Genomic DNA, 26,149 nt, shown 5'->3' on the forward strand with positions numbered 1-26,149 from the left:
TCTGGAGAAGCAACATAAGGCAGCAGAAAGTGCTTAGCAGACTATGCTAGCGGGGGTTCCCAGGTCTGAAATTCCGGGAGAGAAGCAAACAATGTGGGTTATACCTACAGGGTTTTACAGGGCAAGGGAGGTATCAGGTTCCTGGTTAAAGACCATTCACGTAACATCTGGAAAGAATTGGGCTCTGCTCTGCCTGAGTAGAAAATTTCAGTGGGGTTGAATTAAAGGTAATAGATCAGTTTATTGGTGGAGGATATTTAAAAATGGCATGGTAGAACCAGAGCAGCAGGGAATTTACTATGAGATTTATCTTCTGGAAATATCAGAAGTTATGTCCATGAAAGTCTCACCAATATGACTGCCTGCCCAGGACCTGAATAAGGCTGGCACCAGTAGATTTGCTAATGTGTTTGGGGGAAGGAATGTTGCGAGCTGAAGAAACCATCTTCCTCAGGGAAGAGCACACCAATAGCAAATGGTCAGCCCTGAAACCAACATTCAAGTGACATTATACAGACTGAGTCGGTTGTATGTAGGTATTTTGAAATAAATAAATAAATACGTATGTGTATATTTATATAAACACACACATGTACCAACAAAAGCCATAGACTTGGAAGTGGGCAAGGTGAGGGCAGTACGTGGGAGGGCTTGGAAGGAGGGAAGGGAAGGGGGAATATGTAATTATGTCATAATCTCAATAAAATTTTTAAACAAACAAAATCCCAGCTTAGTGTTCAAGTTATATGTGGCTGTTACTGTTTCTGGCTACCAGTTAGAGTGAGAGATTAGAAAATGGAATAGAAAGATGTAAAGAATATGCAGTGTGCTCAGGAGAGAAGCTTTGTGCTTGTGGAGAAGATTGACATAGCATGTACAGGCAATGGAGTGGTAATTTTTGATACTAGGGACTCTAGGGACTAGTGTCGTGAATGAGAAACCTTATGCTTTGTATTTGGATAGTATGAATGTTTGCTAGAGGGTAAGACTCTACAGCCTCTAATATTTTTCCAGCCTATAATACAGAGGTGTTTTAGTTGGATTTCAATTACTATGATAAAACACCATGGTTATTAGCAACTTGGGGAGGAAAGGGTGTATTTCAGTTTACACTTCCACATCGCGGTTCATCATCAAAGGAAGTCAGGGCAGAAACTCACCTCAGGATCCTGGAAGCAGGAGCTGAAGCAGAGGCCATGGAAGACAGCTCTCCCTGGCTTGCTACTTGTGGTTTGGCAGCCTGCTTTGTTATAAATCCCTCTCAGTAGACCAGGGCCTCCCACACCAGTCAGGAAAATGTTCCACAGCCTTGTTTCAGGAGACATCTTCTCAATCTCAGTGTTCTCTTCCCACGTCGTTCTCTAATTTTGTCTAGTTTCTATAACCCTAACCAGGACAGCGTGGTATTTTAGATTGCCCTCTTGATCCTGTTGCAGTGTCTGTGTGTGCTCTAAAAAATAGTCATCAGTTGCTGTATTGTGGCCTTCTATCTCTCTGCTGGTGCTTAGACCCAAACCCAGGGCACTGTCCATGCTAGACACCTTGTCTACGACTGAACCATGCCCCAGGGCCACCACGTGAACTTCCTTTTGATACCTTTCTCTGCATCGCGCTCATGTGTGTGTATTATTCATTAAAAAAAGGAAAACAAAACAGCCCGTTTGTGCTGCATGTGTGGATGGCCTCTCTGCCGGCCTTCAAATCTGGGAGGAATCTACTAGAAGTGTTCGTTTTCTTTCAGGCTCTAGCTCTTCATCTCATGTCCTCTTTCATCACAGAAATGTGGCTTCCTCCTTCAGTACCATGTGGCCTCCCCATTCCCGAGTCCATGCTTTCCTGCCCCTCTCCCCCCATTTCACAGACTAAACCTCTGAGTCTTCTCCCTTTTCACAACACTGTCACTCGTGTTTGGATTCCTCCTCCTCATCTGATAGGCTGTTCTCTTTCACCTGAGACGTGCTTCTCTGTTCTTCATTCATTCCCAGAAACTTTGCTTGTTCACCCCCTTCCCCCCACACTCTGCTTCTCCTTTTGGGAGAGTCCATTGAGTTTCATGGCTTTAGGTATTTACTTAATTTTATGTAATGTAAATGGTAACTGAACTCTTCAAGGGCACATAATTTTCCTGAATTTCACACTTGTGTGTTACTTAACGTTGCTGTTGGAATGTTATATAGGCACTTGTGGGGCTTTAACACCAAAGACCCAAATTACTGTTTATTCTCTCTCTCCCTATTGTTTTTGTTATTAGAATTACTTAAAAGTATACGAAGAAATTTATCACAAAGCTATGAACGTGAGTTTTCCCTACTTTTATCATTCTTTTGATGCCATTGTGTAATTCATGCTAAGTCATATTGATTTAATGTCCTGAAACATGTATTTTTGTCTGTTTCCTCTTTACTTTGCTAATACCCTTATTTATATATTCTTTTTTTTTCATTAATAAAAACAAAAAAAAATCAAAATAATTTTTATTATTAGTTATTTTGAACCCATAGTTATTTAAAATACCCTTGACAATACAGAATGGCCATGAGTGGGTCTGTGTAACCACGTGAAAGTATTTTGTTCATTTTGTCTGCTGTATTCTATTTCCATTTAACAACGCATCAGAGATTTCAGAATCAAGATAGGTTGGCTAATGGAAAGTCAATCACACTATAACACTGTGGTCTAGCATCTAGCCCACGGCAGTGTTGTTATACACCCTGGGCAGCCTCACATCTAACACGCCTACTAAAGGGATCACAGGGCTATCAAGGGTATAAAAGTAAAAGCGCTAGCAGTGATGAGATACTTGACAAATACCTGGAAGAGGGGAAGGTGAAAGCTCACTGGACAGAGCATGGACATCCTGCACAAGCTCAGAAAGCCTAGAGGTGGGTAGCGACAGACTGAAGCACAAAACGCAGCTCAAGTTCAGAAACGCCAGCTATAAACAACCAGGTTACTAGAGGATGAAGTTGGGGTTGACGGAAACAGTGGGACCTGTCGTCTCCTCCCTCCCCCTAATTCAGAGAACTGCACTTCATCTTCTCCCAGGAAGATGGTGAGAAGGTTTTCAAAAGATGAGAACCTCTCATAGAAGCCTAGGAATTACAGCACTTAAGGGTTCATTCCGCAGCCATATGTGCCTGCTCTGCCACCTGTAGCCGGACTCTGAGGCCCACTGCAGAGCTGCCAGACAGCTTTCCTGGTGACTTAATCCTGTGTGTGTGTGAGCGTGTGCATGTGTGCACGTGTGCGTGCAGGCGCAAGCTTGTACGTGTGTGCGAGTGGGTGTGCATTGGTTCAGAAAACAGACACTGCCATCAGGAGCTCACAGCAGATATGGACCTGGGTAGGGGAGGAGCTCATAAGAACCTGTCCACCCTGCTGAGCTGGTAACTGCTGATGGATTCGGGAAGAGAAAGAGTCATTGTCTTCCACTGTGTTCCTCCTGATCAGCCCACCAGGCTCTGACAGATTGTTTGAAACCTGCTGTCACCCACAGGAAACTAGTTAAACTCAGTGGATCACAAGGCAAAAAAATACCAAAACAAAAAGACATGAATTCAATCCGAACACATTATATGCATATATGTATGAAACTGTCAAAGAACAAATGTCATTAATGTAAAAGAATGGCATTTACATCACGATCTCAACTTGTCCCAAACTTCTAAAAGCAGTTCATGTATCTTCCTGTAAATATACCCAAGTATAGTCTCTTCAGCCTTTTCCTTCAGATTTTCCATTTTCTCATCATAATTTTTCTTTGCAGAATCCATTCGTTTCTTCTTTTCTTCTTCTGATCCGTGAGCACACTCCCTTTCTATTCTTTTGATTTCAGCATTGAGTTCCTGAGCGTAAGTTTCCTCGAGTTCCCTCAGACATCGTCTCAGCCTTCTGTCTATGTTCTCGTATATCTTCTCAGAGAAGTAAGAGCCCCCGTTCCTGTCCACCATTTGCTCTATCAGTCCTACCAGCTGCTCTACTTGATCTTCTCGCTCCGCCTCTGCCGCTTTGTTATTAAAGGCCAGGCGGCGTTTCCCACACTGTGCGATGACATTATTTAGCTTGTCATTTGACTCGCCTAAAAAGTCTTCCAGGCTCTGGTCCTCAAGGTCATCTTTGCGAGTAAACAAGACAATCATGTACCTCATGGCCGCCTCCCCAAAAAGACTCTTGATCAGGGAGACTGTTTTCTGCTCTTCCTCCGTGAAGCGGCCCAGCTGCAGAACCAGGATGATGGCGTGAGGCTCAGGGCAGGAGTAGAGAACACAGCGGCTGATTTCTGTACATGTGGCTTTCATGGTCTTCTTGGTGTCAAAGAGCCCAGGGGTGTCAACTACAACAAGGTTTTTCCCCTTCCATTCCCTGGATGCCTTCTGGCAGGTCTTGGTAACAGCGTGGGCAGAAATCTTAGACTCGAATTGACGTCTCCCGAGGATGGTGTTTGCTGTGGCACTCTTTCCGTTCCCAGTTTTTCCTACCAGAATGATCCTCACCTCGGTGTTTCTGTGGGCGGCCATGTTGAGGCAAGCAGATTCTGAAGACAGGGAATGCTCAGATCTTCTTCAGGAACTGATCTATTTATATATTCTTAAAAGATTTATTTTTAATTTTAACTGTGTGCATTGCGCTCATGTGTTTTTATGGGTGTGTGTGCCTGTGGAGGCCAGAAGAGGGCTTCTGATCCTGTGGACCTGGCGTATGGGCAGTTGTGAGTCTTCTGACCTGAGAGCTGGGAACTGAACTTGGGTCCTCTGGAAGAACAGTATGTGCCCTTCCTTCCTCAGTCATTTCTCTAGCCCCTGGTTCATAATTTTGAAATGGAGTTTCTTACTTCAGACTTTGACCTTGTTTCATCAACTTTCTGTCCCGCTATCATGGTCCATTCTTGACAATTCATGTTCAATTGCATTGTCTTTCTAAAATCCCTCCAATATCTTCCCCATGACCTCTACCATGGAGTTCAAATCCCCTCTGTGCCATATTCCTCCGTGGTCTAGTACTTTTATCCTCTGAGCTCTCCCACTTGTCCTCCAGCGCTCTGATTATACCATGTTGTTATGGAATACTGAATGGAAAGACAAGTTTCATGCTACTTACTGTAGTTTTCAAGGGATGTGTGTGTATGTGTATGTATCTGTTTATTTATGTGTATGTATAGTGTATATATGTGTATACATGTATTCATGTTTATGTGAGTTGTGGGTATCTGTTTGTATATGTATATGTATAGTGTATATATGTCTGACCACGTATGCATGTTTATGTGAGTTGTGAATGTCTGTATATGTGTATATATAGTATATATATGTTTGTATATGTATGCATTTTTATGTGAGTTGTGGGTGTAGGTGTACATGTGTGAGGGTGCATGTGCATGTGGAAACCTGAGTTCAACTTCAGATGTCATTTCTTGGGGACTACCTTCCTTTCTTGTGACAGGACCTTAAGCTGGCCTGAAACTTGCTGAACAGGCTAATCTTTAAGGCCAGGGAGTCTCAGGAGCATATTGTCTTCGCTTTCTCTGAGCTGAGATTATAAGCATGTGCCGCTATGCTGTTTATTGTTGTTTATTCTTAATGTATTCTGGGAATGAAATTCAATTCTTTGTTCTTTCAAGGTAAACAGTTCATTAACCCAACTATCTCCCTTGTCCATTTGAATAATTCTAAATACCAGTGAATAGATTAGGATCTTATAAAATTGATGCTCAATATAGCTTGAACATATGGGTGATGGATAAATGAATGGGGAATATATAATGTATGATTCCTGTTTTAGAGATTCTAATTTTAGTTGCAAGCATGATTGTAATCAGTGTGACCTACTGTAGGTAGTACAAACTAAATATGCCTTCATCAAAATGCTTGGGACCAAAACTATTCCCCAAGTATTTTTAGTCTTTATTCAATATTGGGACATTTCCATAAACTTTATCTGTGTTGCCTTTTTATGTGGTTGCTCCTGTTTTATTTCTGTAGCTGTGACAAACAGCAGCAGATGGGAGGAAAGTTTATTAGGCTGACAAGTCCAGGTTACAGTTCATTATTATGGGGGACATCAAGGCAGGAACTTAAAACGTCACATCCACAGTTAATAACAGAGAAGAAAAACAGATCTATGCTCATTTGATCTAAGGTAGCACATCCACATTTATTACACACAGAATAAAAGCAGATCCATGCTTGTTTGCTCTCTGACTGTTCTAGACCGCTGCCTAGAGAATTTTACCACTTACTATGGTCAGGGTCTTTGTATATAAATTAACAATCCAAATGATTTCCCTAAGACATGCCCACAAGCCAACCTGATCTAGATATTTATCATTAAGACTCTCTGCCTAGGGGTTTATAGGTTGCATTAAGTTGACAGTTAAAACCAGCACAGTGGTAAAAATTAAATAACTTTTTTGTTGCTTTCTTTTGAATTCTGTCTTTGGTGATGAGTAAATTTGACAGTATGATGGTATTTTTAGATTGAACACTGGCAACAGTGGTTACCAATTTTATAATGACTACTCCCCCTCTGATCTACTGTACAAGATTATTGGAAATATTGAGGAAAATAAATATTAAAAGTTTATATCAGCAGTTTCTCCAGCATAGATGATAACATGTTTGATTGTCAGGAGGGGTTGAAGACAAGTATTGTGAAATACATTATTATTAAAGTAAATGGTCTTTTTTACTTCTATTTTCAGGAGACAAGCAAAAAAGTTTCTTCTACTCAGGACAAGAGCTGCAGTATATTTATTTCATTCACTCGCTGTGCCTTTTAGGAAGATTGTTGATATATACACAAGGCAGAAAACTATTTCCCATAAAGCTGAAGAATAGAAAAGGTAAGTGCTATTAGAATAAGTGAGTAGGTAAAGGTATGATACAATTTATAGTATACAGGTTCATATTTATAAATTTGGCTTAGTATTGTCATAGTCACTGTTCTATTGCTGTGAAGAGACACCATGACCATAGCAACTCTTATACAAGAAAGCATTTAATTGGGGCTTGCTACAGTTTCAGAGGTTTAGTTCATTGTCATCATGGCTGGGAGCATGGTGGCATGCAGGTAGACATCATGCTGGAGAAGCATTCAGATAGACAGGCAACAGGAAGAAAGAGACACTCGGCTTGGATCAGGTTTTTAAAACCTCAAAGCCCAGCCCTGGTGACATACTTCCTCCAACAAAGCCACACCCATTCCTACAAGTCCACACCTCCCAATGCTTCAAATGCTTCCATTTCCTGATTAAGCTTTTATGAGAATACCACAGTATCTGCTTGGCACCATTAGTTTGCACTTTATTCCTGTGATTAAATACTGTGATCAAAAACAACTTGAGGAGGAGAGGCTTTATTTCATCTTATAACTTATAATCCTCCATGAAGGAAAATCAGAGAAGGAATTCAGTACAGAAACTTGGAGAACATAATACTGAAACCTAAAGCAGAGGCCTTGGAGGAGTGCTAACTTACTGGCTTTGTATCCCTTGGCTTGCTCAGCCTGCTTTCTTACACACTGCAGGAAAACTTGCCAAGGGGTGGTGCTACCCACAATGGGTTGTGCTCTCTCCCATCAGTCATCAGACAATAAAATGCCCTATAGGCTTGCCTATAGGCAATCTGATAGAGGCTCTCAGGTTATTCTAGCTTGTATTAAGTCTACAAAGGAAACTCAACTAGCATAGGCTCTTAGCTACATACCTTTTAGTCATATGTACTGTTGTAATTTTTTCTTTCTGTCAGTATCAGTTTATGCTAATTACTGTACATGTATTTAATTATTCTCTTATTTCATTTTTCTAAAACTCTAGACTAGACATACTTGGTGATTCAATTCTGAATATGAAACTAGAAGACTGTTTAAAAATTCTGGTTAGCCTAAGGATTGTCTGTGACCTTTCAGGGAAGGGTGGGATCATTCCTGGGCTGCTGGTCCTGTCTTCTATAACAAAGCAGGCTGAACAAGCCTCAAGGGCAAAGCAGTAAGCAGCCCTCCTTCATGTCCTCTGCATCAGCTCCTGTCTCCAGGTTTCTTCCTGGAGTTTCTGCCATGATTTTCCTCAGTGACAGACTTAGGAGCTTTAGGTGAAGTAAACTCTTTCCTCCCCGAGTTGCTTTTGAGTATGGTGTTTTATCTTAGCAACAGAAAACGGAACTAAGCCAAAAATTGGTACTAGGTCATGGGGTGTTGCTGTGACAGGCCTGACCATTTGTTTGGAGGAGCATTGTAGACCGACTTTGGAACTTTGGGCTTGCAAAGCCATTGAGTGCTCAAAGCTTTATGGGCATTTAGGATGTTGAGAGCAATGCAGGTAGTAGAGGCCTGTCTTTGCCGCTGACTGACTCTCTTGGAGATCGAAGACCGAGGGAGAACAGGGGTGAAGGCTTAGGAGAATCCAGGATTCGGCGAATGACAAACAGACACAACTCTAATGAGATTTGAATCTGCTGCAACTTTACTAAAATTCAAGCATCACTTTTAAGAGATTACAGAAGGAAGTTGGCAGACATAAAAGTTTCCATAGAAAAATGATTACAGACAATTGATTATTCTCAGCAAGTCTTGTGGTCAGGGCCAGGTGGGCAGAGCTTTTCTTTGAAATTCGTCTCACACCACTAAATAACTAACTGTGCTTCCTCATGGCCCTAAATCATATCTGCCCTCAAGGTAACCAAGGTAACCCAAATACCATTCTTCAGGATTCCACCCCCAGGGTTTGTTCCAATATTGAATGACTGACTTCATGTTATCAAGAATAGCCTGCCTTTCTTTCCTATCTAAAATGCAACAGGGGTTTCTTATTCTGGCTAGCCTCTCCATAAATGGTAACTCATGCCATTCCATACATTTTCCTTTATAATTTACCCATATTTTACCAAATCTTCTATCATGGGCTCTTTCTGTTCTAGGGTATCTATAAATTCCCCCAGAGAGCGAGCTGGAGTTTTAATCATAACATTAATGGCCTGAATCAAGGGAGGGAACTGACGCATCAGTTCCTCCGTATTCAAGGAGCCGTTGGAGATGCTTCCTGGTTCCTTGAACAGATTAAGTTTTTGTCAAGAGAAAAATAGAACAGAAGCAGAGTCAATGGAAGAAACCATCGCCAGGAACAAAGTGAACGAGATCGTTGAGGCTGATCAGGCACCTCAACTCGAGCAGACTGCCAGGGAACTGCCGGGGGCCAAGCTCCGGGAAGCACGAGCCCCTCATTTTGAGACGGCCACCACCTGAGAGGCATTTTATCACACAGGCGGGACAGCCGTGGATGTGGCATGTCTTGTAACTTTTCAGAGTCCCTTAACAATTCTACTGGGACAGTTTAAATGATAGTTTGCATTAAGAATCATTGAAAAGAAACTTCTACTCTGCTGGCCAGCTAGGACTGAAGAATCAGCTGTGATTAGAAGAGAAGAGAACCAGTGAGGCAGAATCTTCCGGGGATGTGCTTCCTCAGGGTCAGCACACAGAAGATGTGGTCTAGAGGTGCCCAAAGCTGTCCCTGGTGCTGGCAGCCGAACTTGGTAATGAGCAAGAGTCCACTGTTACTGTTTTTTAAAGCATGATGGGGTCCTGGAGAACAGCCAAGGTGTGACATGTGAGAGTGTAATAGAAGCCCGTTGGTGAAGGTGAGCAAATTATAGAAGGAGCCCCAGGATTGGAGATGGCATGGAGAGAGGTTAAGGGGTAACACCAGTTGGCAGGGTCAGAGGCCCTAAAGAGAGTCTTGGAGAAGCTATTGATGAAGATATAGCCCAGCTGCAGGAGAGAGTCTGGTATTTCAGATACTAGTACCTTGGAATTACCTCTAAGGTGGTAGTGGATGAGAGCCACTCAGACTTCAGGACAAGCTGTTTGTGATGTGCATGGCAGAGCTGGCCAAATGGAGCCCTTTGGAGTCAGAGGACTGTGACTGGGTCCCATACATCAGACATTGAACTTTTTACACCACCAAATGTTTGCCGTGCTTATATTTGATTATGATTGTTCTGAGTCTCCCTTCTTGAAGTAAGAAAATGTGAAACTTATTGTCTTTTATAGGAGCCCGCAGTTGAGAGACTTGAATTTTTGAGAGGCTTAAGAATTTTACAGATATTATGGACATTGTAGAGGGACATCAGATATTTTACAGAGACTGAATATTTTAGGATTTTGTATATTTTAAAGACACCAAACTCTTAATGTTTTTGAGTTTTTAAACACTGTGGGACCTTTAAAGTTATATTAAGTTTTATACTGGGATATTAATATGACAACTTGAGGATTTCTGTCTTAGTTCAGTTTTCTGCTGCTGTGATAAACACCATGACCAAAAGCCACCTGGGGAGGGAAGGGTTTACTTCACCTTAAAGCTTCTAAGTCCATCACTGAGGAAACTGTGGCAGGAACTCAGGACAGCAACCTGGAGACAGGAGCTGATGCAGAGGCCATGGAGGATCATTGCTTACTGACTTGCCCTCATAGCTTGCTCAACAACCTGTGCTCTTAAAGAACCCAGGATCACCAGCCCAGGGATGACACCATGCAGAATGAGCTTGTCCCTCTTATTTCCATCACTAATTAGGAAAATGCCTTACAGGCTTGCCTTCAGCCTTATTGTAGGAAGGCATTTTCTCATCCGAGGTTCTGTCCTCTGCAGTGATTTTCTAGCTTGTGTCAAGTTGACACAAAACAGCCACACATATGATGATGCTGGGGAGAGCATCATATCATGTATTACTATACTGTTTTTACTCTGTCTCATTTAATTTAGTAAATTTGAGATCAGTTATCATCTTTTATTTTCCACAGATATTTTATCTGTACTAAGAATGCTTTATAGAGCAGAGTTCAGCACACTTTCTGAAAACTGACAGGGAATATGGCATTGTTGGATAACATAGTATGTCTATGGTTGTACAGAAAGTTAATACAGCCGTCCTGAGACTGCTTTCCTTAGAGTAGCTTATTTGCAAGCTTGACTCTTGGTTGGCATATGGGGAGTTGAACGCCTGCTAGTTATAGCACTGATGAGGGTACTTAACCTATGTGTCTACTACCCCCTGTGCCTAAACTGTACAACATTGCCATTTATGTCAAACACCAGGTTTGTTTTTGGGAGTTTAAAATTTAGACATGTACTGGACAGAGGGTGAGTCTGTGTTCACACCCCCCCCCCCCAGAAAAACCTTGGTTACTGCATCTCTAGTGGGCTTTTCTAGAGGAATTGAATGTATTCTGCATGGATCCCCTGGGAGAGGCCCTCAGAAACTAGTGCCCGATTAGCTCTGGATTTTGCCTTCAGTAACCTTTCTTTTTGATTTTGCTTTGCATAGTGTCATGTGAACATGATTGTATGGGGCCTGTGGGTCTTCCAACTCAATCAAATCAGAATGTGGTTTTTAGGACCTCTGACACAGTTTAATAACGGAAAATCCATTCTTAGCTTGTTAGCCTTACAAAATCTGGTCATATGAACTGTAGTTTATTGATGCTTTTACCAAGTCTATTTGTTGTGAACCCTCTTGTCTAGTTGTTTTATTTGCCCTAATCTATTTGAGCTCCTTGAGAACTGACAGGGCATTATGTACTTCTCTTACAATGTTCAAGGCTGTGTCGTTTAGTTTAAGACAGTGTGGGGAAATCATGAGCTCTTCAGTGACAGAGGTACTATTTCATATGGTATTGCTGGATGTTGCAGAACCAGAAAGACCAGTGAATAGCCTTGATAGTTTTGCAGGTATTCATCATAACTTTACGTGGCTCTCATCTATAATGAATTTAGCATTTTATGTTCTTTATAATAACTGTATTTTGCTCTATCTAGAATCACAGCTCATTTCAATACTGAATTTGAGAATAGCGGAGACCAGCAATCAACTTTAAATTATATAGTTTTTTTCTCCCAGAATGCTTTAATGAAAGCTTCTGCAGCAAGTTTTGGTAAACTGTAGCCTGAGGGCCAAACCTGGCCTGCCATCTGCTTTGTGTTCTTGCGAGTTAGGCATGTCTTTTGCCTCTTAAAAAAGAGACTATTTTGTGGCATGTGTAAAATATGAATGGTCAGCACTCATGGTTCTTACTCAACATTTATTTGCTGATTGTGTATGGCCACCTCATGCTCCAGTAGTCAACCCGAGTGCTTGTGATGATTTGGACAGAAGGCTTAAGTTATTGTAGCCTTTCATGGAAAAAATGCTGACCTTGTTCTACTATGCTAAAAAAGCTAGCTGATCCAACATACTAAGCTGAATTTTACTTGTGATAATTGATTTAACTCAAATAGCCATGCTTAGACTCGTGCATCTGTCTTGGATTTAAATGATCAGCTTCAAACAGATGGCAGAACTATGCCTTAGCATAGCAAGACAGTTGGTGTAATGGCATTGTGTTCTGGAGTAGTGGGTTCACAGCTCTCCTCTTACTGGGTTTACACTGAAACTGTGATGCAATCTTACAAGTGAGTGGAATGTAGATGAATGTAGATAAATTTTTTCTTTTAGCTTGTAAGCATGTTACAAATTACTTCTTCTTCTTCTTCTTCTTTTTTTTTTTTTGTAAAGATTCAGTATCTCTCAAAAATCTGCTGGTTTTGTTTACTCAACTCATCTATTACTCACCAAGTTGTCCAAAGATGACATCAGTTGCTTATTCAGGTAAATGCCCCCTTCCTAAATTGATTGGTTGATTGATTAACTGTGGTACTGGAAACTCAACTCATGATGCATCTCTTTTAAATGGAGGAAAAGAAATTAAACATTTGAGCATTCTCTTGTCTTGATTCTCTGAGTTATTTAGCAATAAACATCTGAGTCTTCTTTTCTCTTGATGCTTGGAGTTACTTATCTATTTTAGTAAATAGGTTTTTTTATTTATTTAATTCTTTTTACTGAGCTATACATTTTTCTCTGTTCCCCTCTCTTCCTTCCCTCTCCTCTTTCATCCTCTCCTGTGACTCCCGTGCTCCAAATTTACTCAGTAGATCTTGGGAAAAAAAAAGATAAATAGGTTTTATTAAGACTCTACGTTACTTATAAGACATAACATTGGTTCTGAAGTCAGCCATTAAGTTCAGTTTTGTTCATAGATGTTTAAAGACTTTTCTAATCTATTAATGTTTTAATTTGGAGTCTGTTTGGCTGAGAATTTTAATGTTTTCTTAATATCAAGATTCTCAAGTCATATCAAGAGGAATTTGATTGATAGATATGCTTCTATTTGATTATTTTCTACCCTTTGCTCTTTCTAAGGTATTTTGTTCAGCTTGTTTGTATTTGGTTTGTCTTAGTTACGGTTGCTATTTTGGTGATGAAATACCATGATCAAACCAACTTGTGGAGGGAAGGGTTTATTTGGCTTACATTTCCATATCATTGTTCATCATCACAGGGAGTCAGGGCAGAAACCAGGAAGCAAGAAGCCATGGAAAGGTGCTTCTAACCGGCTTGTTCAGCCTGCTTTCTTATAGAACCCAGAACCACCTGCTCAGTGGTGGTCCCACCCACAAAGGACTGAGTCTTTCCACATCAGTCAAGTTAGAGAATGCTTTACATTTCTGCTGATAGCCTGATCTTTGTGAGGCATTTTCCTCTCAATTAACTCTACCTTGTGTCAAGTTGATATAAAGCCAGCTGGCACAACTGACCCCTTGTCTACTTGACACACAAACACATCACTTTTAAGGCACAACCTTTCCTTTCTCATACATTCCCAAGATCTCACACTAGTAGGAACATCACAATATGGAATATCCCAAAATTTAAAAGTTCCAGAGTTTTTAAAACTTTAAGCATATCAAAATTCAGTCTCTTCCCTCACCAACTGCAGTACTTGGGAGAGTGGCCTCTCCACCTTGCCTGGGCAACACTGTAGAGCTAGCCATACAGGTATCTATATGTGTGTGGGAAAGCCAACGGTGAGGAAGTGAAAGCAGAAGTGGCCCCGCCCCTTGCTCGTAGCATCAAGGAATGAACTAGCAAGGCCAATACTGGAGAGCTCACCCTGGTATTGAAGACAGGAGAGCTGGCAGGATGACCAGCCCTGCAACTTCCTAGGCCCAGATCCAGAGTTATGAGTTGGCCTACCCCAATGACCACCCCATCTGTGATCTACTGGAGCATGTGAAGGGTCTTGTCCTGCAGACCCGAAGATGTAGAATCTCCACCACACATGGCTGCAATAGGATATCCAAAAGCAGTACCAGTGAGGGCCCAGGATCAATAGTGTAGCAGAAACCAGAGGCCTTGAACCAGACCACTGACTCCTTGCAATGTACACGTGCACATAAAATCTATAGATAAAAGGGTTTACTGCGCAACTCACTGTGGCACATTATAACTTTCATGATGAGATTTTTCTTCTTTTCTCTTAAATTTTATTTTATTTTAGTTTCGTGGTAGGGAAGTTGAAATGGCAGAGGGTGGATATGAAGGAATAGGAAATGAATGGGATTGAGATGAATGATGTGAAAGACACAGAATAAATAAGAAAGTTAAAAAAATTTAAAAAACTCAATCTCTTTAAAATAAAATCCAAAATCTTTTAAACTTCAGAGTCTCTCAACTATGGGCTCCTTTCAAATAAAAAATGAATAAAATACTTTAAGGTACAATCATATGGTTCAAATCTAAATTTTAGTTGTTTTGGGGATTTTTTTTGTTAAGTGTAAAGAAAAGAAGTCCTTTATGTTTTATTCTACATTGCCATTTGTTCTTATGTATGTTAACCAGCCTATAAAAATGTTTCCTATTATTGCCATTTAAAATAACTTCTACTTTTCTTTTGTATAGCAATAAAAATCTCCAAAATAAAACAAAATACCAGAAATAGAATTGTAGACCATAGTCTTTTAAAATTGGGAACTAGCTTGGAAATGCTAGAACATATTCTGAGAGGAAGTGGAATAAGTAAGAGAAAAAATGGATTGGGTTACATATTAGTCATGGAAGCTATGTACCAGCTAGTCGGTATTTTCTGTGTGGTTATAATAGTGTACTGCTCTTAACTGGGATTCTGAGTCCCTCTCTGTCTTCACACAAATGGTGACTAGCTTAAGACCCCTGCTGTATTTTTCTATAGTGTTGCTCATAGTGAAAATGGTCTTTCCTTATTAAAAATAATCAATATTTTGACTTACTGTCTAGTTGACTGTCTCTGTCTTTCTTCTCAGGCTGCAGTGCTCTATGCATTGTTCAATAGGTGTTTACTTTATTGTGTGAGTGGCCAAGTGCTCTTTGATAGTGTTTCTCACTGGAAACAGGGTTTCTCATCTGGAACTGATTGAAAAATCACTAACGCCTTTCTTTTCTGGTCGGGTGTGAACTCGAAGTTAACATGCTTATGGAATGAAGACTACTGTAACCTGACTTTAAAAACCTTAGTAGTTTTGTACTCTTTCTTTTGAGGGCGCTCATATCACATTAATGTGAGGAGGGTAGATTAGCTGTCTAATATTAAATCATCACATTTATTTCAGTGGTCATTCCAGCCATGTTACAAAAGTGCTTCCACCTTTGGCTTTCTAACTCATGTTCTAAAAGGATGTGATGGTCACAGGAACGCCCCAGTTCTCCCTGCCTTTCGGAATAGCAGTGTGTCGCCTTCTGGAAGTGTCAGTTCTTGTGTGCTTTCCTTTTGCTCAGAGCTCTATCTAAATGCTTCACTTCTGCTAACCTCATACACCTGAGTACAGCAAGAACGTGAACAAAGTGAACATAAAGAACTTGTGTTCTAGAAGGGAAAAGTCGAGTCTTTCAGCTTTTCTTTCATATCAAGGCTTCATTTGGTGTCCGACTGAAAAATGGTATATTGTCTTTTGTCATTTTTTTTATTAGCTTGAAGAGACAGTAAGCTGATTGAGATAAGAAGTTTCAGGTTCTAATTCTCATCTTTGGACTTTAGTTGTGTGGTCTTTGAACAGCTGAATTCCCTGAACACTTGGTGGAGCAGGAAACAGTGCAAAGTGAAAAGCCTCACCTAGTGGTGTCCTGACTCTGACCTTCTTTCTGTTTCTCAGAGAACTACTCTCCAGCAAGTATGGTGACTGACGTCCTGCAGATCCTCTGCGACCAGAAAGAATGTGCCGTGGAGTGCTTGTACAACAGCACCGTGACAGAGACACTCCTTCAGCCCATTCATAACCTGATGAAAGGAACCGCGGTGGGTGTCGCCAGAGAGGAAAGGAGCCTCTTCAATGGCCAATATTCAGGGCATCTTTATTTCTGACATGGCTGAGATATTTTCTTACCGATAGTTCTTACATGAATCTTTTTGCTGTATGGATCATTGTTAAATCATAGTTTATGCAGGTATTTGATGCATTAGTTATGACAGGAGGCAGGAATGCACATACACATACTACATTTTATTTTTGTTCTTAATCAAGCTTAGGTCTGCTGGTGTGAAAAACTTAGAAAAAAGTTATTCTATTAAGAAGCCATTTGTCTTGTGAATGCAATAAATCTTGTTAATGTCTTATGTATTTTAATGACAGTTTTATAGCTTTTGGAAATACAATTGTTTTCCTGAAGAGCCAACTCTGCCACGTAGAAAGAACTAGTGTGAGACAAAAGGCATGTGCAGCCCCAGAATTGATCAGCTATGCTGTCTTCCCAGTTCACACTGTGTGCCGTCAATAGCCACACTGTCTTCCCAGTTCACACAGTGAGATCTCAGAGCTGAACAGCCGTGCTGTCTTCACAGCTTACACAGTGTGCTTCCTTGTGCCAGAGAATTTCCCCAGAGAATAACCTGAGGCCAAGGGAAGTAACCTGTTCATACCAGACACCCAACACCTGATGAAGCTGCTGTCCTCACCAGGATGGCTGTGTGTTCAATACAGCTGTCCACTTCTCTGACTTAAACTTCTGGTCGGTGACTTTTGAGTGCATGAGAAGGTTCATGTCTGTTACCTGCTTTGTAGCATATTTACTCTCCTCTCTCTTGGGCCACACATTGTTGACTTGTGTAAAATGTCACCGTTTTAAACTTTGTGTTTATAAAATTTTCTAAACAAGTTTATGTATTCTTTGTTTATTAAGTCCCCCTTCACCAAATGAAACCTGCCCCACATGGAAACACCCCTCCTGTGCAGACTAAGGTGTTTTTTCTTTTTCTTGTATTCTTGTGCTGTGTCCTTCTGCAGTTGTCCTTATATTTGAATTGTTATTTGCAGTTTTGGATACTGCACGTATCTATTTGGGAGGGCATGCACGTGCTGTGGTGTATATGTAATCACTTGTCCAATTCTTTTTTTCTTTTTCCACCATGTGGGACTTAGAGATTGACCTCAGGTCATCAGACTTGACGACAAATGTTCTTACCCTCTATACTATCTTGCTGGTTTTGAATCATCCTTCTCGAGTATAGGCTAGTTCACTGATACACGGTAAACATCTATCTAGTATCTAATTTAAGATATCCAGCATAATCTTTTGAGCCACTGGTCTGGCAGTGCTGTTTTGGATATTACTAATCCAGAAGACAATTAAGTATTATTTTGTAAAGGGAGACAGTGCTTTTGTTTTCTGGGCACCCTGATCAGAATAATCACACAAAAACAATATTAATTACAACAGTTTGACCAGTGGCTCAGGAATATTCCTAGCTAGCTCTTATATCTTAAATTAACCCAAGTCTCTATTAATCTGTGTATCTCCGTGAAGCTGTGGCTTATTGGTAAGGTTCTGGTTTCCTTCTCCTTTGGAAGCTACATGGCGTATCTCTGACTCTGCCAATTTCCCCTCTGTCTCTGCTTGGATCTCCCACCTTGCTATTTTCTGCCCTGCCATAGGTCAAAGCAGCTTATTTATTAACCAATAGTAATAAATCATATTCATGGTATACAAAGGGGGATTCCATATTGTCTCCCCTTTGCTGTCTAAATAAAAGGAAGGTTTTTACTTTACCGTAGTAAAGTTACATATACAGAACAGTTACATGCTATTGCCTGTAAGAAGGTTACTCTGATCACTCTCTGTGGAGCAGATATTTAGAATGAGCAACAGAAAGTTCTATAGGAAAACTGTGTGTCTGACAGTTCTTTGGGTACAAGAATGTTTGGGTACAAATAGAACTTTAATATATGTGAGAGATGTAACACATTCTAGATAGAAGTTTCAAGAAAAGTGGTTTATATGAAAATGGATTATGTATGAAAATTGTGAGATAATTGTGTATGTGTATCTACATCTTTATATTTTCTGTGTACATATGTACAAGCAGAACATACATACACAAACACATACACATACATACATAGGTACATACATAAACGCATATACATACAAACATGCGTACACAGGTATATACACCAACACACACATATAATTTTTTCTTGGGGCAGGGTCTCTGTATAGTCTAGGCTGACTTCAGATTCTCAGTCTTCCTGCCTCATTTAGCCTTATGAGTGCTGGAATTACTATAGATATGTGTACTTATTTTTCTTTCTTATTGCTGTTACAAAATAACTCAAGAAAATAATGTAGAAGAGAAAGGGATGGACATCTAATGTCTAATTTCAGATATCTAGAGTCATGTAGTGACCCATTGCCACACTGGCGCTCTGCACTGGGTATTATAAAAGAACAAGGCATGTTTATTTTAGCTCCTAATACAAGAGGCAGTCCATCATGGTAGGGGCATAGAAGCTGTTCGCATTGTATCCACAGTTAAGAAACAGAGACTAATACATGCTGTGCTCAGCAGCTTTTCTACACTTCCCTAATCCAAACCAGGGAATGACACCCCCCTCAGTGGGTGGATCACCACTACCACATAAGTTAACGTAATGAAGAGAATCACTGCAGGTGTCTCAAGACCTGGTACTTCTCTGTTCTTTCAGGTTCACAACAGTAATCATCATCCTCATCAACACACATACACACACACACACACACAGTGAATATAATTTGTATGTGTGTGATGTGCAGACATGTATGGGAAGATATGCATGCCTGTGTGTGCCTTGGGTAGCACAGAGCACTTTGTGTATCCTTTTAGTCCTCTTTTTGTTGAGACAGGTTCTCTGCTGGAACCCGGAGCCACCCAGGAAGCCCCAGCATTTTCCCGTCACTTCCTGAGTCACAGACACTTACAGTCATGCTTAGTTTTAAATGTGGGTCTTGGGTACGTGAATTTGGTTCTTCATGCTTTGTTAGCAGGTACTCTTACCCACTGAACCATCTTTCTAGTCCCTCCCATATATAATTATAGGGGACTATACCTGATTCATATTCATTAGTGGAATTCATGAAAATTTTAATATTGTATTAGTTGTAAGATGCATGTTTTAAAATACAGAGAATATGGACACTAGCATTCATGCAGGAAGAAAGCAATAAGTAGACCCTGAAAATAACAGGAATTTCTGTAAGTTGACTTTAGCATTAACTTAATTTCCAGGTTTCAATATTTTCTTTCTGCTATAATATATTGGCTAAGATGTATTAACAATTCCATTTAAATTGAGCAGATATGACTGATCAACTTTGTTGTCCATGTGGTTGATATTATTGACTATCGGTGAGCTCATGAACTGGCTGTCTCTAGTCAATCTTTGTCCAGTTGGGTAAATAAGGGGATGGTACTGATATAACCCAAGTTAGTGTATTAGATACCATATATATCATGATGAACTTGCAGATATATGGTACCTGAAAAGTACAAGACAATGCAGATAGGGAGGGGGCTACAGCATTTGGCATCCAGAACTACACATGAAGCTGTAATACAGACATGATTCTCAATAATTGACTTAGGTGAAAATCTTGGATTTATTTGCTCATCAATTCTGCTGGTGAAAGAATATAATCTAATGACACATTTAACTCAGACATATTATTTCACAAGCAGAAGTCCTTAAGGTTTCTGTTGTTGTTGTAGCCATACAATTTTATTATGCTACGTTCCACCCCTGCTGCATCATAAAATTATATGACTTGTCTTGTCATTTTTTTAAAAATGTGCAGGCTGCTCCAGATTGCTCTGAAACAGCTTTAATTCACATAGCGGATATTTTGGCAAGAATTGCTTCTGTAGAAGAAGGACTTACGTTGCTTCTTTATGGAGAAAACATGAACTCTTCTGAAGAAGAGAGGTGCGTGGACATGTTAGCTTGTGTTCGGGGGTGGATAGGTTTCCCAAGCAGGTACTAGTGACACATTAAGCCATCTTTGATGTAATCTCTTAAAATATTTATCTATTGTTTTTACGTGTATATGTGTATGCCTGCACAAGTTTATGTGCACCATGTGCTTGCAGGCTCCCCTGGAGGGTAGAAGAGGTTGTGGGATGTCCTGAAGGTGGCATTACTACTTAATTCCAAAGATTACTGTATAATCTTAGCTCACAGTAAGGGTAGTGGGCGTCATTCCACATGGGAACCCACACCTTCTCACCTGCTTCCCAAGACCCTCTGACAAACCCCAAACTTCTGAAACCACAGATAGTTGGGTTCAGTCAAACAGATTCAGAGGAGAAGCCACACCCCTTTCCTCCTCTGCTGTCACCCAGTCCTAGCTCCTCCTTTGCAGTGGTATAGTCTTGTGGCATTTAGACTTCTAGGCTTTCTCTGTACTTCTGATGACACGATACTCGGGCAGTCCCGGGAAACTGTAAATGTGTCTACACTGGTTTATAAAATGGCATCATGTACTTTACCCTAAATCTCAGTACTTAAATACAACGTGGGCGTTTTCTTGGGTGAATACGGAATTTAACATCATTTTATTGTAGCTTTATATTCTTACTTAGTTTATTTTAATTTATTCAGATCCCCCCCCTCCTTAACAGCAGGCTGTGCCTCAGATCTTACCTCCATAAATGACACTGTAATGAGCAGTCTTTAGCCTATTGCTAAGATGAATTATGTTAATTGTTTTTTTTTAGAAGAATTGGGTTTTAAAAATATTTATTTATTTTGTATATGAGAGCTCTATTTGCATGTATGCCTACATGACAGAAGAGGGCATCAGATTCCATTACAGATGTCTGTGAACCACCATGTGGTTGCTGGGAATTGAACTCAAGATCTCTGGAAGAACAGCCAGTTCTATTAACCACTGATCCATGTCTCCAGCCCTGACATTAATTTTTTTCTAAGTGCCAAGCATCCTACTCAGGGAGTAAGTTACACTTGATTATGAATATTCCTCTTCCCCATTGTGGCTTTGAGTTTCTCATGGTTATAGGTATCTCTGCCATGCTGACACATACCAACCGCTGAACCCAGAATATTTTTTTTTGATATTTACTACAAGCTTATTTCATGAATTAGAAATGATTTCTTCTGTTTCTGTCTTGTGAAAGGAATTGTGGAGAACTGTTATAATTTCTATAAAATTTTGATAAAATCCATTTGTGAGACAATGATAACCTGGTGTTATCTAATTCTTTTAATTGCTTAATTTCTTTATTAGATATATAGACCTGTTCAGAGTTATTTCCTTTGGTATGAAATTTAACAGGTTGTATCGTTCAGAGAAATGGTGAAGTTACTTATTTATGGTTTAGAGTTGCCAATAATATGCTCTGGCTATCTTGTAATTGCTGGGCTACCAGTGGTGAAAATCTCTGCTCTTGTTCTGGTACTAATCATTTTAACTTCACTGTTGTTGTTGTTGTTATTATTATTATTATTGTGCTAATTTGAAACTTAATTTTGTGACTTTTTCAGAAAATCAATTCTTGATCTTGTTGATTGTGTGTGTATATTTGCATGTGTGTGGTGTGTGCGCACATACATGTATTCACAGGCGTACGCATGCTATGATATATGTGTAGGTATCAAAGGACAACATTGTGTGCTTGAAGCAGAACATCTTATTCCTGTTGGAGTATAGTAAATTTGTTCAGTTCCATGGATAATGAAATTGTCATCTCATACTTTCTCATTTCCCTTCAGTTTTTCTTTGTTGCTTTGGTTTCTTTTGTTATTCCTTAGATGTTGGTAACCGTTACAAGGGCAGTTGTCACTTGTGGTCTTTATATTGTGTAGATAATGCCATGGCATTTTCCTGGGAAAGCCCTAATGAAGCCTCTTGCAGTTACCTGCCTTAAAAAACACCAGCCTCTCAGCAGGAGACTGAGTGGAAGGTGGGCTGGATCACGAGCATCAGTGTGTCCTCTTGATTTAATCTTCCCTTTGCTTCCCTTCCCTTATACATTCAGTTTGCCATATTTACCTGGAGATTTTAAGTATATAATGATATTTTTTTAATTAGGAAGATTTATCTTTTGTCATGAATTCTAAGACCTCCTTATCTATTACTTAATCCTTTGGAAATTTATTTTTTTCATTTTTTAAAAAATAAGACCTTATAAGCCAGCCTTGAACTGTGATTCCTCTAAGTAATCAGTTCTAACTCTATGTAAGTTCATTAAATTGCATGGACTTTGAGTTTGCTTAATTTTGATATGTGATGTTTTATTAATTTGTTAGTTTTTATAAAATTAAAAAAAAATGAAGTTACTTGTTAGAAAAATTTTAAAAAATGAGTGCCTCTATGCCTGGCATTAGTAATTTAAAAACTAGTAAGTTTTTCTGTTTCTATATGAATATTAATAATATTTCTAGATGAAATCAGGGTTCTGCCAGTCACATGTGATGTGTATGTGGATTTATTTTCAAAGAAAGTTTTTTTCACATTGAAGCTGAACAAACAAGATGTTAATTACCAGAAGTGCCTTCCAAATCATCATTGTGTAAAGTTTGTATCAATTGTTTTTTTAGGGAAAATACTAGAATTTTGGCAAGTACAATTAACAAGAGTCTGGCTCATTAAACTTTGTTTTTCACAGTGGAGCAGTGAGCAGCTAGCTAGCTGTAAAAAGGAATTAGGGGACCAGAAAATGACTTAGCAGGGAAACAAGCCACCTGCCAAGCCTGATGACCTGTGTTTAATTCCTGGGACTCACATGGCAGAACCAGAGAGCTCGTTCCTGAAATTGTCCTCTGATCTCCAGGTTGTCCTGTGACTGTTACACACACAGAAAAAATACGCACACACATACATAAACACACACAGACACACAAGAATTTAGGAATATTTTTATGAAGTGCTTTGGCATTAGCTTTATGACGATGTATGTTTATAGAACCCTGCCTTTTGTATAATAGGACAGTTGGGTCATCCATTTGCTTATCGCTTAGGAGGGAATTATTAATGACAGCTTGGAAGGCAAGGAAAACAGTTCTAGGGAACAGAAGAGAAGAGCAGAGCATATATGGAGACACGATCAATACTTTGGTCATACTTGGATTTTATTTTGCAACTAAGTAGCTGCATTAGGCTTCAAATGTTAAACAAATTCAAAAGAAAGAACTCACAGTTTTTAAAACCTACAAAGTAAGCGAGTAAGTAAACTTAACAGTCATATTAGTGACAAACTCATTTCATCTAGTAACCCCATTATCGTTGAACTTGTAGAGAGTGGTGTAATGGAAATAATCTTCAGTGCCAGTGTATTTGGTATGTTTAGAAACTGTATTAGTGTTACTTTGAAATTGTTATGGATAATAAATGGATATGTAATGACATCGGGAACTATTTTTTTAGTGTTAGATATAAAAAGCATAAAATTAAAGAAACAAGTAAAATCTTGACTGTTAAATTCATAATGGAAATGCATTTATGAACTTACTTTTTCTTCTAAAAAGCTTCATCTTTTCAGATCACCACCATAGAACAGGCTTCGAAGGAATGGTATTATCGACAGTGAACAGTTACCTGCATTATGGTATCTCTGTTTCCTGTTCTTTTTGCTAAGAGGAGACAGGAAGCCTTGAAGAAATGACTGTTTCTAGGTCAGGGATAAGAAGTATACAGAATCACCCTTGCATGATTTTGTTTCTAGAAGTCAAGGTAGTTATTTAAAACTAGCAGGATAGGGCCAAAAGTACCTCGAGGGAGATTCTACTGTCTTTAAGATGTGCAACTTGAGGATCAAAAATAATGGGTGCAATAGGGTGAAATATATTAGCTCTATAAACATGAATTTTTAAAAATATTAAAAATATAAAAATAATAAAAATAAAGCAAAATGGGCTGAATAGTTTCTTAAAGAGTCTGCTAAGATGCCAAATGTATTTATTACTTTGCAAATTGATAAAGGTTAGAATATTTTTCCAACTTTACTTTACACACTGTATTTTAAAGAGTTATACAGAAAAAATATTTGCGGGAGAAGTCTAGTTAGTAAATGCAAACAAAATTCTTAAAGCAGAAAAGATGCATGTGGTATTTCTTTATAAAATCTTGGTAGTCACCATAATAGTTGCTAAAATCATCAAGTGTAAAGCTTTTCTTGCTAGAAATGCCATCTGCCAAGCTAATTTTTAGTATCACCAAAATTGGGACCACCAGGTTAGTGTTGAATTCATGCAGGAGGCACATACCACTAACAAACTTGTTTTACCAAAGAAGAAAAAAAGAGAGAGAACCAAACTTTAAACCTCTAGATCTAATTATTATCTTGTAGAACATTTGGGGAAATAGGAAGTGGGGTTGAAGATACTATGGGAAAACAATCATTCAAATATAAAATCATTGAATCATTGATTCAAAAGGACACAGGTGGTTTAAATCCCCTGGCACAACCTATAAGACTTGTATGAAATGTCCTTTACACAAGCCTGTCTAGAGGTAATGACATATATATATTTGTTTTTTCAAGACAGGGTTTCTCTGTAGCTTTGGTGCCTGTCCCGGAACTAGCTCTTGTAGACTAGGCTGGCCTCGAACTCCCAGAGATCCACCTGCCTCTGCCTCCCGAGTGCTGGAATTAAAGGTGTGTGCCACCACCGCCCGGCTGGTAATGACATATTTAAGAGAATGCAGAGAAGTTTGATGTGGCATGCCTAATAATAATAATAATATAATTAATAATAAAATAATAAAAATTATGTGGGTATATTACATTTAAAATAGGGATCTTGTTATTTAGAGATGTGTGCTGGGATCCATATGCAAGACAAGGATGGTGAAATGTTTGTAATGCTGCTGGAGAAAGGTAACTGGAGGCTTTAGTGTTCTCCTAGTCTAATGCTTATTGCCTCTCCTTTGAGTTCAATGTGCTAAACATCTAGAAAAAGTAGTAACACTGCTTTTCTCTGTAGTTAGACATACTAGGTTACCTTGTTTCTTTCTCAAATATTAGCTGTGTGGTATTATGCAAGTTATTTCTGTAATCTGTACTGTCTATTTCAAAGGACTATGGGAAAAACTATTTGAGGACATTAAAATACAACAGTAGGTTTTACATTGGAAGCATTTCTGTCTGTGCTATTATTATTGCCAGGAAAACAATCTCCAACTTCTAGGGTGGCTTGTTGTTATTGTGATGGGGAACGTAGCAACAGCTCAAACTATAAGACTCGCTCACTGGAAAATCAAGAGCACTCATGTGTGACCCTGACCACATGGCATCTGTGTCTCTTAAGTGTCTGTAGATGTGGCTGTTTCCCCCTATCTAATTACCCTTTCCCATGTTCCACTGGAACAGCCATGCTCGTGTTGGTGGATGAGGCATATTGACTTGTTTGTGAATGCTATGAGCTATCTAAAGAGAACTAGCAAATGAGTTGTGTCTAAATGGGCTGTTTTGCTGGTGCTGCATGAAGCCAGACCTGCCTGGCCTTGGAATCACATCTGTGATCTCTTCTTAGTCCTACAGGTGCTCATATAATAGCCAAGTTTTCGAAGAAACTTCTTGATGAAGATATTTCTATTTTCTCTGGATCAGAAATGTTGCCTGTAGTTAAAGGAGCTTTTATTTCTGTGTGTCGTCAAATATATGCCACATGTGAAGGCTTACAGGTGCTGCTTCCTTATGGTTTACATGAATCTATAGCAAAGGCATGGAATAAGGTATGTATTTTAATTCCCACCCTCCACCCCGCAGGTCTTTATTTCAGTTACAAGCATCACTGTAAATACTACTCTGGACAGATTTTTTTCCTCCCCAGACAGGGATTCTGTGTGTAGCCCTGGCTTTCCTGGAACTCTCTCAGTAGACCAGGCTGGCCTCAAACTCAAATTTACCTTCCTTTGCCTTCTAAGTACAGGAAGTAAAGGTGTGTGCCACCACTGTCTGGCATGGACAGGATGTTTTAATGGGACATGCTTCTTCTTCTTCTTTTTTTTTTTTTTTTGTCTTTTTCCTTTCCCTCCCT

The 26,149-nt window shown here is 39.5% G+C and overlaps 2 protein-coding genes across 2 annotated transcripts in view; one reads left to right on the forward strand and one right to left on the reverse strand.

The window, feature by feature from the left end:
- Tbc1d32 (TBC1 domain family member 32) overlaps positions 1-26,149 on the forward strand; it is a 220,742-nt gene that overhangs the window by 48,028 nt on the left and 146,565 nt on the right. Inside the window, exons 12-16 of the mRNA XM_057761363.1 lie at positions 6,698-6,838; positions 12,543-12,635; positions 15,995-16,137; positions 19,947-20,074; positions 25,643-25,844. Of these exons, the coding sequence (XP_057617346.1) occupies positions 6,698-6,838; positions 12,543-12,635; positions 15,995-16,137; positions 19,947-20,074; positions 25,643-25,844 (707 nt within the window). The remainder of the gene's footprint in view (positions 1-6,697; positions 6,839-12,542; positions 12,636-15,994; positions 16,138-19,946; positions 20,075-25,642; positions 25,845-26,149) is intronic.
- LOC130869349 (GTPase IMAP family member 9-like) lies at positions 3,279-4,568 on the reverse strand. Its single transcript, XM_057761362.1, has one exon. The coding sequence runs from the start codon at positions 4,515-4,517 to the stop codon at positions 3,639-3,641; it is 879 nt and encodes a 292-aa protein (XP_057617345.1). The 5' UTR covers positions 4,518-4,568; the 3' UTR covers positions 3,279-3,638.

Source organism: Chionomys nivalis, chromosome 2, assembly GCF_950005125.1.
Source record: "Chionomys nivalis chromosome 2, mChiNiv1.1, whole genome shotgun sequence".
Classification (NCBI taxonomy): domain Eukaryota; kingdom Metazoa; phylum Chordata; class Mammalia; order Rodentia; family Cricetidae; genus Chionomys; species Chionomys nivalis.

What these genes read in the sequence shown, in the direction of transcription:
- LOC130869349 (XM_057761362.1), bottom strand. Translation starts at nt 4,517, where the DNA reads ATGGCCGCCCACAGAAACACCGAGGTGAGGATCATTCTGGTAGGAAAA.